General features: G+C 43.7%; 1 protein-coding gene across 1 annotated transcript in view; it reads right to left on the minus strand.

The window, feature by feature from the left end:
• LOC115111887 (protein Niban 2-like) overlaps positions 1-13,996 on the minus strand; it is a 57,805-nt gene that overhangs the window by 10,755 nt on the left and 33,054 nt on the right. The window contains exons 6-10 of the mRNA XM_029638413.2: positions 6,571-6,686; positions 2,161-2,265; positions 1,740-1,902; positions 792-979; positions 402-557 (exon numbers count right to left, since the gene is read on the minus strand). Coding sequence (XP_029494273.1) covers positions 402-557; positions 792-979; positions 1,740-1,902; positions 2,161-2,265; positions 6,571-6,686 — 728 coding nt within the window. The remainder of the gene's footprint in view (positions 1-401; positions 558-791; positions 980-1,739; positions 1,903-2,160; positions 2,266-6,570; positions 6,687-13,996) is intronic.

Raw genomic sequence — 13,996 nt, forward strand, 5'->3', positions numbered from 1 at the left:
ACAGCCTGTCAACAGAGACCAGCCAGCCAATGACAGTAAACCACCACTCACTAACCAGAATGTGCTTGTTCTCCAACCAAAACAGCACAACCAACAACCACAAAATAGACCTGCAGGCCACATCCTTTTAGCACTCATACACCAGCCAGGAACTCAAATGGAGACATTTCAGCAATTATTTAATTAGTACCTCACCATACTCATACCCCATATGTCAGTTTAGTGATTAACTGTCCACATCATCAGTAAGATGTTGTGTCACATTTTGCAGAATAATAAAGTGTAGGAAGGTGTAGTTTACATTTGCATTTGGATCACATTCAATTAAGCTAGGTACGACAACCTATCACAGTCATTGCAAGTAAAACCTTCATCCTCAATCAGTGCTAGTTAAGTTGTACCTCTCTCATGAGGATCTGTGCCCTCTGGACGAACACGGAGGGGCTGGAGACATCGAACCTCTGCTGCAAACCATCCAGACTCAGGTCCTCTACTTTCTCATAGCAGCTCTGCATCTTTACCGGGTGGAAAGCCAGCATAGAGATCTTCTCCATGTGCTGACGAGAGAGGGAGAGAAGGAGGGAGAGAAGGAAGAGTGAGGCTGGGTTGACAGAATCAACACATAAACCATAGAGACCAGGCTTGGATGATATATGTCTTTCAATTCACTCATCAATTTGTATGCTACACTTCAGATATCACCTAAAATGGGTGGAATAAAAGCCTGCAGCTAAACTGTTATGCTGGATCATTAGACTGACACCCATATAAATGAATAACAACGTTCTCACCTCTCCCAGTTTTTCCTTGGTGCTGTCGTTCACTGTGTTCTTGCTCATGTCCACCAGCTCTCTGAAGAAGACGTCCCTGACCTCAGAGAAGCCTCGACTGGTGGGCTCCATCAGGGCCTCCAGAATAGAGCTGATGTAGGGCTGGATACTCACCTTCAGCAGCTTCTCTGCCTTAGGCAATGCCACCGCTGTGAGGAAACACAACGAGAGAGAGAGAGAGAGAGGATGTCAACACACAGACTAGTCTACATAAACTGGCAGAAGTTCCACTGTGACTCATTGTGCAACACATGCTTTTCTCAAGATATGATTCGTCCAAAGGAATTCAGTTCCTCTCCATATAAGACTGTTATTGCGACAGACTAAGTCCCCCATGTAACTGTTGATGGAATGCTGCTATTCTTCCTGACTTCAACTCAATGGACGCAGGCTGTCAACATAGCACAAAACTGTCTGTGGCTGTGACAACCCCCTGTCCAACTGTTGGCAAATATTTGTCACACCACTGGCAAAGAGCCCAGAATGACACACAGGCCAGACATGTACTGTAGGTATTCAGAGTATGAACTAGAATCTACCATTGTACTGCAACTACTGGTATTTACCTACTGTTGGTCCCAAGTTGACCTGGCTTGGGCACAGATCTAGGATCTGCTTACTCTCCCAAAATCCATGACTGGGTGGACTGTAAAACTGACGTTGGGTTAATGTCTGGGACTAGGGCTCAACTTCATCTTACTGTGGAGGGCTCAAACCTTTTAAATATATTTATTGTGGTATATTTATTTCTTTTATAAAGATGGGATAATGAAGAGGAGACATGAAAGGTGGAAAAGTTGGCACGTCAGAAGTGCAATGGTGTGGATTCCAACTCATGCTGACTCTAGGGTGCATGAGCTGGGGTCTGCAGCTCTAACAGGTGAACCACACAGGTCACTGAGGGTTCACCTTTGATTTTGTTGCTGACGTGCTCCTTGGAGGTGATGATCTGATCCATGTCTGTGCGTATGGAGGCCTCTAGAAGGGGGCGTCCAGCCTCACAGCTCTGCACCACAGCCTCATACTGGGCCTGGGCCTGCCTCACCACCAGACCATAAACAGCATCGCAGATCTGCATGGGGACACACAAGAGGATTGTTATGTCTGCATCTTGTATTGAGAAAAGCCACTGGGCCGAAACGTTGACCAAAGTGCCATATTATCCACCTTTGTGAACATGGAATACAAAGATGTAGATCACCAGTATTCTTGCATCCCAACATGACATGGATTAATGTACAAACAGGGAACTCAGAAGCTGGTTAAGGAGAAGACATTTTCCCTATTATTATAAAGGGGTATTTGGTCAGTTGTGTGAGATAGGACTTACCAGCATCCAGTTCCTCTGCCTTTCGTGCATTTTGCCTTTCAGTCCCGGGGTGATGAGATCCCTGACCTCAGGGAGAAGTGTCTCCATCACCAGGTTGGCCAGAATCTACAGGGATGGTAGTGGGTTCAAGATCAGATGACAACAATAAGTGTGGTGACGCTGTGCTGTTTGAGATGCAAGACACATTTCCCAAAAAGAGACGCAAAGTGATTCATGAACTACCGAGACCAATACAGCCATACTTCCAGAGTGATACAATTCTTATGACCTACTAAGGTCATACCAGCTCACCCTCTACCCACCTCTGGGCAGTGGGGCTAATCTATGGCCTCGGGGCAAAGTATTTATTTATACATGGGAAGTGGTTCATTGAAGGTCCTATTCATGCTTTGTATCTGGTGGAGGGCATCCTCCAAAAGTCTGTATACTAGTCTACTGTACTTTTCCCTCTCAGGTGTGGTCGGCACTCTACACTGCAGATATGTCAGAGCTATCGAAACCTGAGAACTGGTTTTTCTAGCCTGATTGCTCTAGATCAGTGGTATTAAACTCTTACCCTATGAGGTCCGCAGCCTGCTGGTTTTCTGTGTACCTGATAATTAATTGCACCCACCTGGTGTCCCCAGGTCTAAAATAAGTGGAACTGGCTTTGAGGTCCAGAGTTGAATATAAGGGGCCCAACACATTCATCACAACATATTTATCATGACTATCTTCTATTGTACTTATTTGGCCTTGAAGTCAAGAGCTTTGGGCGAGGCTGCATTGGATGCGAGTTCCTGATCTTGATGATATGGGACAGAGGAATGTGTAGGAGTAGAGTTGGCAATGCTGCCAGAGAATCTCTGTTCTACCATTCTGGTGTATTTCAACTTGAAACAGAAAGATGAGTGCTGGTCTTATCTGTAGGTGTCACATTGGTGGTGTGTCACAGCAGGGCACGATGAATGACAACCACTGTTTGGTTATTGTAAAAATGTTAGCCAAGGAGTGCACAGATGTGCACAGATTGCAAGTTATGTAGCAAGTTAAGTTGACAATGCCTGCCATGGACATTTCCCAGTTGCTTTGAATGTTCAAAATCATAGTGTAAGAACACTCTTAAATGCCTCAAATTAGTCAGTTTTGTCTAGCAACAACAGCCAACTAGCTAGCTAGGTAGCCATTTAACTTTCTAGCACATTCACTAATTTATTTGTTAACAGTTAGCTACCATGTTCTTGTCAAACTATCAACAGAGTAGCTAGCAAAAAAAACAAAATACGCCAAATAACAGTCTAAAAACCACTTGAGGGCAAATAATAGGAATCAGATTTGTATCAGATTTCAAACCACTTATGAAGGTGATTTGAAATGTGGCTTGAAATATCCGATTCCACATGGCTTTTGGTTGTCGATTCAGATTCTAATCGATATACATGTTTTGGGGGATTTGAGTCACTTTAAACTGACCAATGTGAACAAGGCTTTACTGACACAAACGGTTAGATGTTATGTCGGGTGTTTGACACCTCAGTGACACGTTGATATGGTATAATAACAGTATCACAGTGCACTGCTGACGGAAAAATAAAAAATAAATAATAATACTTTTCACATTTATTGGGTCATTCCACAAAATGAGTCATTCCACAAAATGAGTCTCTGATATTTTAAATAGAAATTGTGCGTCAACATTACATTTTAAAAGCTTGTTATATTAAAGGGCACTTCATTTAATAGAACATTGAACATTCAATAAATAATATTTTTATTGAATGATTTTGGGCATGTCCCTCTGTGCACTGACTTCTAGGAATATTTGAACCCACTTGACACCAGAATGTTTAAGCATTTTCATCAGTGTAAAGCCATAGTTATGTTGTTGTTTTGACAAAGTCATTTCTGAAAATCATTATATTTCATATTTTCAGGAAGAAAATGTCCCACATTTTAAGGTCAACCCTGTTTACGTGAACTGAACTCACATTTTAATATTGTGAAACTATTCCTTTAAAAAGAAAAAAAGCTCATTCTACTCTTTTTGTCCATTTTCTGGTGTGTCGTGGTGGGAAACTGAGTGGGTCAAGCGTAACACGTCAAACCTGTTACCCACAGATAGACAGGCTAGAATTATTTGACCAATAAATAGTTTTTTTGGTGGAGCTTGCATTCAATTGTCCGTTCCTGTTGCACACAACAACCTTCCATTTCCCCTGTCACAGGGGGGTTAATGGCTGACTTAAGATGAAATCGTCAACTCTGTTACTTTATTTGGCACTTACTATAGTAGTTTTTTTATTGAACAACTTGAGATTGAAAAACATGTTTTTTAATAAGTTGAACATGTGCTCTTTGTGACAATGTTAAAATGATGGAGAAAGAGGAGGAAGGGAAGCGCTACTAAGGTACACAATAGTACATTTTGGTAGATAGAAGGTGATCTTTGGTAAAAGGGGTAAATTGGTCATCAAAAAGAGAGGAGGACTAATGCACTCTTCATATAATTAATTTAAATGCCTTTATTAGTATGGCATGTTCAATAGAAACAACGGTTTTTTTTTTAAACGATGCGTTTCGGCTGCATGGCCTTCGTCAGGGAGGGACGTTTAAAAAAAAAAAAAAAAAAAACTTTGTTTCTATTGAACATGCCATACTAATAAAGGCATTTTAATTAATTATATGAAAAGTTAAAATGAAGGGCTTGGTGAAATATTAGTTAACTGGAGATGGACGTTTAGAGGAGTGCAAAATGTATCTCGTATACACTGATTTCACAACACATTAGGAACACCTTCCTAATATTGAGTTAAACCCACTTTTGCCCTCAGAACAGCCTCAATTCATCGAGGCATGGAATCTACAAGGTGTCGAAAGCGTTCCACAAAGATGTTGGCCCATGTTGACTCCAATGCTTCACAAAGTTGTGTCAAATTGGCTGGATGTCGTTTGGGTGGTGGACCATTCTTGATACACATGAGAAGCGTTTGAGTGTGAAAACCCCAGCAGCATTGCAGTTCTTGACACTCAAACCGTTGTGCCTGGAACCTACCACCATACCCTGTTCAAAGGTACTTCAATCTTTTGTCTTGCCCATTCACCCTCTGAATGGCACACATACACAATACATGTCTCAACTCTCAAGGCTTAAAAATCCTTCTTTAACCTTTAACCTTTAGTCTCCTTCCTCCCCTTCATCTACACTGATTGGTAGTGGATTTAACAAGTGACATCAAGAAGGGATCATAGGATTCACCTGGTCAGTCTCATGGAAAGAGCAGGTTTTCCTAATGTTTTGTACACTGTATATACACAGGCTGTGTCTGTCTGTCTGTTGAAAGTGCTGTGTTGTGTCTGACCTTTGAGTTTATGGGAGTCCTGACTCTGTGGTTAACTCTGAGCCCAAGGCTCCTCGTCTGGCCTTTGGCTCCCTCCATCTCCCACTGGAGCAATCTGTCTATGAGATACTAAGAATGATGGGTATGAGTCAAGGCCCCCAGGCCCTGATGTAAGAGCTACAGACATCACACTCACACAGACAGACAAAGACTCAGCTCTGCAGAGGGGGGGCGGCACAGTGAGCTCATGCCCACAGGATGCTGTGTCACCAGGGCAGGGGGCATAGTGATATCATCTCTCAGCTGGACTCTACATCCCTAATTGTATCCCAAATTATAGCCTATTCCCTACATAGACCCATTTGGCTCTGGTCAAAAGTAGTGCACTACAGTGCACTAAGAAAGTATTCAGACCCCTAAACTTTTTCCACATTGTTACGTTACAGCTAGCGATGCGCAATATAGAAATCGGTAAGCATATCGAAAACAGACGATATTAGCTAAAAGTGCTAACATCGGCCTGATGTCTAGTTTACTGCCGATGTCAAAGCTGACGTGCATAACTATATAATGTAGGGAGATGATGTAATGACGGCACGAAAAAAATAGCTCTACACGTGCAACACAGCATTCCTAACCTAGCCCACAATGTCTGCTGTGTGTATCGAGCAGTCATTTGAAAGAGTAAAAACATTTCAGCGAGACAACGCAAAGGCGAAATCCATTCACGCCAAGATAATGGAATTCATTGCCCTTGACAATCAACCGTTCTCTGTTGTGGATGATGTTGGCTTTCGCCAACTGGTCGAGCATCTCGAGCCCCGGTACACACTACCAATTAGGCACTATTTTTCAGATGTTGCCCTATGTTGTTGAAACGCACATCCATGAGCTACTTGCTATGGGCGTCACTGCTATTAGCTTCACAACTGACATTTGGACCAGCGATGTCAGCCCCATTAGCATGCAGAGCCTGACAGCACAGTGGGTGGACGAGGACTTCGTACTGAGGAAAGCTCAAGAATGTGCTGTTATATAGGGAATAGGGTGCCATTTGGGACAAAGCCACTGTCATTGGCTGTGCCATCCTTACCTGTGGAGGTGCGCCACACATCATCTCCCAGGTGCCATACTGCCCATGGGCTTGGCGAAAAAGCCTCACCGAGTCTGTGAAGGCTGGCGTCTGCACCTTACTCTCCTCCAACAAACCTATGGGGTAACCACAGAGGATTAGAATTGTTAGTGGAAGTGGACATTGTGAAGGTTGACTTGAAAACATTGTACAAGTTTGATAATTTATCATAAAATCAGCACTAGCCTGGTCAAGCAGACTGACTGCTGTGCTCACATTTCAAACCAAATTGTTACTGATTCCACCAGGCTAATCTCAATTGAAATCTTGAATTCAGGTTTGACAGAAATATACTTGAAAATGAGTTTCCATGCATTCCTAGAGTCTGTTGCAACTTGTGCAGAAAGAGAACTGTCTAGTACAGTGCATTTGGAAACTATTCAGACACCTTTTTTCCCACATTGTTACTTTAGTCTTCCTCTGATTAAATAAAACCTCACTCTACACACAATATCCCATAACGACAAAGTGAAAACTGGGTTCAAGAAATGTTTGCAAAAGTATTCTAAATAAAAAAAATAGAAATACATTATTTACATAAGTATTCAGATCCTTCGATACGAGACTCGAAATTGAGCTCAGCTGCATCCTGTTTCCATTGCTCATCCTTGAGATGTTTCTACAACTTGACAGGCGTCCACATGTGATAAATTAAATTGATTGGACATGATTTGTAAAGGCACACACTCCTCTACATAAATTCCCACAGTAACCAGCGCATGTCAGAGCAAAAACCAAGCCATGAAGTCGAAGCAATTGTCCATAGAGCTCTGAGACAGAATTGTGTCGAGGCAGAGATCTGGGGAAGGGATACCAAAACATTTATGGAGCATTGAAGGTCCCCAAGAACACAGCGGCCTCCAATATTCTTAAATAGAGGAAGTTTGGAACCACCAGGGCCTTTCCTAGAGCTGGCTGTGTGGCCTAACTGAGCAATCAGGGGAGAAGAGCCTTGGTCAGGGAGGTGACCAAGAACCCGATGGTCACTCTGACAGCTCTTGATGAAAACCTGCTGCAGAGTGCTCAGGACCTCAGACAGGGGCGAAGTTTCACCTTCCAACAGGACAACAACCTTATGCACACAGCCAAGACAATGCAGGACTTGCGTCGGGACAAGTCTCAATGTCATTAAGTGGCCTAGCCAGAGCCAGGACTTGAACCCGATCAAACATCTCTGGAGAGACATGAAAATAGCTGTGCAGCAACGCTCAGGAAGGAATGGGAAAGGAATGGGAGAAAGTCCACAAATACAGGTGTGCCAAGCTTGTAGCATCATACCCAAGAAGACTCGTGGCTGTAATAGCTGCCAAAAGTGCATCAACAAAGTACTGAGTAAAGTATCTGAATACTTGTGTAAATGTGATAAATGTTTATTATTATTTGTAAATGTGCAAACATTTCTAAAAACCTGTTTTTGCTTTGTCATTATGGGATATTGTGTGTAGACTGATGAGGGGGGAAAAAACAATTTAATCAGTTTTAGAATAAGGCTGTAACATAACAAAATGTGGGAAAAGTCAATGGGTCTGAATACTTTCCGAATGCACTGTACGTGGGAAGAGTGAAACAGTCATACGCAATGACCACACCACACCACATACACTCTGTAAAGTCAACTGGATCATTCTCATGTCACGAGTGGCTAGGGTTATTTATCAGAGCTTTGTCATGGCAACCCAGGGAGATTCCACATTATCCATCTTTAGGGAAGTAAATTATTGTCGTCATCCCACAAAAAGTACATTTCAAATACATTTGTAAAAAAATATATATAAAAAAATAAACACCCACTCATTTTCCAAATATTGAAGTAGTAGCTAGTAATAGCATGATAACTGTACACGTTGTTTTGGCAACAGGGTTTGTTTTGTTTTGTTAAAGCATCTTCGTTGGGCCAGAGTGACTGGTGAACAAGGCTACATCTAATAGATGACACACACACACACACACACACACACACACACACACACACACACACACACACACCTCCCGCTTAGATCATCTTCACCTCTACTGAAAGAGTCAACCTGAATAATTGATTAATGTATCCAGCTGTGTTTGGATCAGGAATCAGACTCTGGTATGTAGACTCACCATCCAAACATACATTGCGTTCGGAAAGTATTAAGACCCCTTGACTTTCCCCACATTTTGTTACGTTACAGCCTTATTCTAAAATTGATTAAATTGTCCCCCCCCCCATCAATCTACACAAAAATATCTCAATGACAAAGCACAAATGATGTTTTTAGAATTCTTTGTACATTTCAACAAAAAAATCTGACCCTTTACTCAATACTTTGTTGAAGCACATTTATTTGGCAGCGATTACAGCCTTGTGTCTTCTTGGGTATGAAGCTTCAAGCTTGGCACACCTGTATTTGGGGAGTTTCTTCCATTATTTTCTGCAAATCCTTTCAAGCTCTGTCAGGTTGGATGGGGAGCGTTGCTGCACAGATATTTTCAGGTCTCTCCAGAGATGTTCGATCGGGTTCAAGTACAGGCTCTGGCTGGGCCACTCAAGGACATTCAGAGACTTGTCCCAAAGCCACTTCTGTGTTGCCTTGGCTGTGTGCTTAGGGTCCTGTTGGAAGGTGAACCTTCACCCCAGTCTGAGGTAATGAGTGCTCTGGAGCAGGTTTTCATCAAGGATCTCTGTACTTTGCTCCGTTTATCTTTCCCTCGATCCTGACTAGTATCCCAGTCCCTGCCGCTGAAAAACATCCACACAGCATGATGCTGCCACCAACTTGCTTCACCCTAGGGATTGGTGCCAGGTTTCCTCTAGAGGTGACGCTTGGTATTCAGGCCAGAGAGTTAAATCTTGGGTTCCATCAGACCAGAGCATCTTGTTTCTCATGGTCTGAGTGTTTGGGTGACTTTTGGCAAACTCAAAGCAGGCTGTCATGTGCCTTTTACTGAGGAGTGGCTTCCGTCTGGCCACTCTACCATAAAGGCCTGATTGGGGGAGTGCTGCAGAGAAGGTACTCCCATCTCCACAGAGGAACTCTGGAGCTCTGTCAGAGTGACCATCGGGTTCTTGGTCACCTCCCTGACCAAGACCCTTCTCCCCCAATTGCTCAGTTTCCCTAGGCAGCCAGCTCTAGGAAGAGTCTTGATGGTTCCAAACTTCTTCCATTTAGGAATAGAGGAGGACACTGTTCTAGGGGACCTTCAATGCTGCAGACATTTTTTGGTACCCTTCCCCAGATCTGTGCTGATACAATCTTGTCTCTGAGCTCTACGGACAATTTCGTCAACCTCATGGCTTGGTTTTTGCTCTGACATGCACCGTCAACTGTGGGACCTTATATAGACATGTGTGTACTTTTCCAAATCATGTCCAATCAATTGAATTTGCCCCAGGTGGACTCCAATCAAGTTGTAGACACATCAAGGATGATCAATGGAAACAGGATGCACCTGAGCTCAATTACAAGTCTCATAGCAAAGGGTCTGAATACTTATGTAAATAAGGTTTGCAAAAAAAATCTAAAAACCTGTTTTCCCTTTGTCATTATGGGATATTGTGCGTAGATGGCTTAAATAAAAACAAACTCAATTTTAGAATAAGTCTAACGTAACAAAATGTGGAAAAAGTCAAGGGGTCTGAATACTTTCTGGATGCACTGTACTTTACATGAGGAGAGAGCTAGTCTAACCACAGCATCAGAACAAAGCATGTGAAATCCTGTCTTGTGATAAAAATGGGGAATTCATAAATTAACTCTAGCCATGACAAAGACAGGAAGTATGTTGTGCAGGGTGGGGGAGTGAGTGGTCTGTGTGAGTGAGAATGGGGCCTGGGACTATGAATTAGGGGGGGGAAGTGGAGCTTCTAGCTACAGGCAGGAAGTCCACAGCCCCAGACTACCTCCCTCTCTGAAAGCTGTGTGTGTGTGTGTGTGTGTGTGTTGAAAGAGTGTGAGGGTGGGAGCCAGGCCATTTATCTTGGCTCTGCCTCATGAGAACGTGGAGGGGATTTTTGCCAGCCCAATAAAGTCTGTACCCCAGATCTAAAGTCAAACTAGACTAAAAGACACGTTTATGCTGAAATTCCAGTAACTGTATATCAATTGATCAGCGTCTGTAGAGAAAGAATGGCCTGGTCAGTTTGAGGCTGGTTGTGGTTCAGCAACACCTCCTTATAGTGAGTAGTGTCGTGTGAGTTAAAAAAAAAAAAAATTAATAGTCTGCTTTGTTGTCAGAGGGTCCCAGCTTCAGAGCTGACTATGGAGATTTTTGTTCAACTTAAAAATCCCTATATCATAATGCTTTTCGGACATGGTGATCATAGCTGCTTTTCCAGTCATTGCAACATTTTCCAGATCATATACAGTCCTACAGTGTGGTTTTCCATAAAGAAGTATCATATTTGAGTTGGACAAAGTAACATGATCACAACTGTCAATGTAGACAGAGGTCAATAGAACCCACTGACAGATACAAATCAAATCGTATTTGTCACATGCGTCGAATACAACAGCTGTAGACTTTACCGTGAAATGCTTTCGTTCGAGCCCTTTCCCAACAATGCAGTTAAAAAGTAAGAAAATTAACAAATAGATAAAGAAAATAGAAACAGAATAACAATAACGATGCAATTCACAAGGAGTACCGGTACAAGGTGGTTGGGGTGAATGAGGTAATATGTACAGTATATGTAGGTTTGCTTAGGTAATTGAAGTACTATGTACATGTAGGTCGGCGGTAAAATGCAGAACGTTTGGGTAGTTGTTTAACTTTTCAGCAGTCTTATGGCTTGGGGGTAGAAGCTGTTCAGAGTCTTGTTGGTTCCATACTTGGTGCATTGGTAACGCTTGCTGTGCGGTAGCAGAGAAAACAGACTGACTTGGGTGGCTGTAGTCAATTTTTAGGGCCTTCCTCTGACACCACCTGGTATAGAGGCAGGGAGCTCGGCCCCAGTGATGTACTGGGATGAACGCACTACCCTCTGTAGCGCATTGCGTTCGGATGCCGAGCTGTTGCCATACCAAGCGGTGATGCAGCCAGTGATGATGCTCTCAATGGTGCAGTTTTAGAACTTTTTGAGGATCCTAGGGCCCATGCCAAATCCTTTCAGCCTCCTGAGGGGGAAGAAGAGTTGTCCTGCCCTCTTCACGACTGTGTTTGGGCCACAATAGATCCTTAGTGATAGGTCCATACCACCCAGCATCCCACTGCTGGCTTACCTCTGAAGCTAAGCTGTGTTGGCCCTGGTCAGTCACTGGATGCTGCAGGAAGTGGTGTTGGAGGGCCAGTAGGAGGCACTAAAGAAATCATCCCTATCTTCCGGATGGCTCATTCATCCACACTCCTCTCCCCTATAACTATTCCCCAGGTCGTTGCTGTAAATGAGAATGTGTTCCGTCAACTTACCTAGTAAAATACGAGAAAAAAAAGTGATGTGGACACCGAGGAACTTGAAGCTCTCGACCGTCTCCACTACAGCCCCATCGATGTGAATGGGGGCGTGCTCGGCCCTCGGTTTCCCTTCTACAACCTCATCAATGTTGGCTATTCCTGCCACTCCCCACCATGCTAACTTCAGTCTGCATGAGTCCTTGGTTGTGTCCCAAATGGCACCACATTCCCTATATAGTGCACTACATACATTGGGAACAGGGTTCCATTTGGAACACAGCCCTAGTGCGGGACATAAGCGATGAATGAGGAGTAAATCCTATGGCCCCTGAAGGTGAAGTCTTCATTCATGGTCAGCAGGGTGTCCGTCTGCTGGACAGGGTCCCTCTGTGTTCGGCCCCTAGCCCCCAGCCTGCTCTAGGAAGGAGGGTGGGGGTGGGTAGAGCCAAAGCAGGGCGGACCGCCTGAGGAAATTAATTGCCGCCACATACCAGACTTTATTGAGCCTGCAGTCTAAACATCGAGCTACAGAGCAGTTGTTCATACACTGCTCTGACTGACCACTCAGGGTTTGACTACATGAAGACATGCATGTTTCAAATGGCACCCAATTCCCTATATAGGGCACTATAGGTCCTGGTCAAAAGTAGTGCACTATCTATTGAACAGGGTGCCATTTGGGAAGCGCACATGATGTGACCTTTACAGAATCACAACATTGTGGTCCCCTTCTTTATGAAGCTCAGGCTGGAGCTTCTACACATTGTATACACTTAATGATGCGTTGTTTTTAGGTTGGCCCGTGTCTTTGCTCTGGTCATACAAGGCTACAGGGACATATCAAATAGTACTTGAAGTATTTGCCTCATGCTACAGAAAATGGAGATGGACTAATGTTCTATGGGCTGATCTGGCTCAGGAGAAGGCAAACTTATAGTACTTGAAGTGAGTACAAATGTGAATTTTGGGGCATGATCTAGACCAGTATTTCCCAACTCCAGTCCTCGAGTACCCCCCCAACTGTACATATTTTTTGTTGCGGCCCCCAAGCACAACTGATTCTACTTGTCAACTAAGTTGAATCAGGTGTTTTTGTCCAGGGCTACAACAAAAACGTGTGCTGTTGGGGCTAATCGAGGACCGGAGTTGGGAAACACTGATTCTAGACTCCTTGATATGACAGAAAGAAAGAGCTGTACTGTACATCTGTGGAAGCCCTGGCCGCCAGGCAGATGAGATCTTTCACTGAGGACTAAATTGGATTAGAAAAGTAACAAAGTTGTGTCGGTCGAGAATCCCAAGAATGACAGCTGCCTGCTAACAGATTCCTTTACAAAGTTCACTCTATCGAGTTAGAGCTTGTTACATTTAAATGTTTTTATTTTTAATTTTACCTTTATTTAACCAGGCAAGTCAGTTAAGAACACATTCTTATTTTCAATGTCGGCCTGGGAACAGTGGGTTCACTGGATGCTGCAGGAAGTGGTGTTGGAGGGCCAGTAGGAGGCACTAAAGAAATCATCCCTAGCTTCCAGTTGGCTCATTCATCCACACTCCTCTCCCCTATAACTAACATATAAAATATGAAAAAAAAGTTATGTGGACACCGAGGAACTTGAAGCTCTCGACCGTCTCCACTACAGCCCCATCGATGTGAATGGGGGCGTGCTCGGCCCTCCGTTTCCCTTCTACAACCTCATCAATGTTGGCTATTCCTGCCACTCCCCATCATGCTAACTTGTCAACTGCCTGTTCAGGGGCAGAACGACAGATTTGTACCTTGTCAGCTCGGGGGTTTGAACTCGCAACCTTCTGGTTACTAGTCCAACGCTCTAACCACTAGGCTACTAACCATTTGCCTAAAAAAGGGGTCTATGGAAAGCCCCTGGTGCCGGTCAACTCCTTCATTATCTCGTCACCTCAACCAAGAACATGTTGCCAGCTCATGCCTCCAGTTTGGGCTAATTTGCCTGCCGACCCTGACTTGTTAGGTCACACAACAAACTGTCCGCCCACTCACATA

This window comes from Oncorhynchus nerka, linkage group LG27 (genome assembly GCF_034236695.1).
Source record: "Oncorhynchus nerka isolate Pitt River linkage group LG27, Oner_Uvic_2.0, whole genome shotgun sequence".
Classification (NCBI taxonomy): Eukaryota; Metazoa; Chordata; class Actinopteri; order Salmoniformes; family Salmonidae; genus Oncorhynchus; species Oncorhynchus nerka.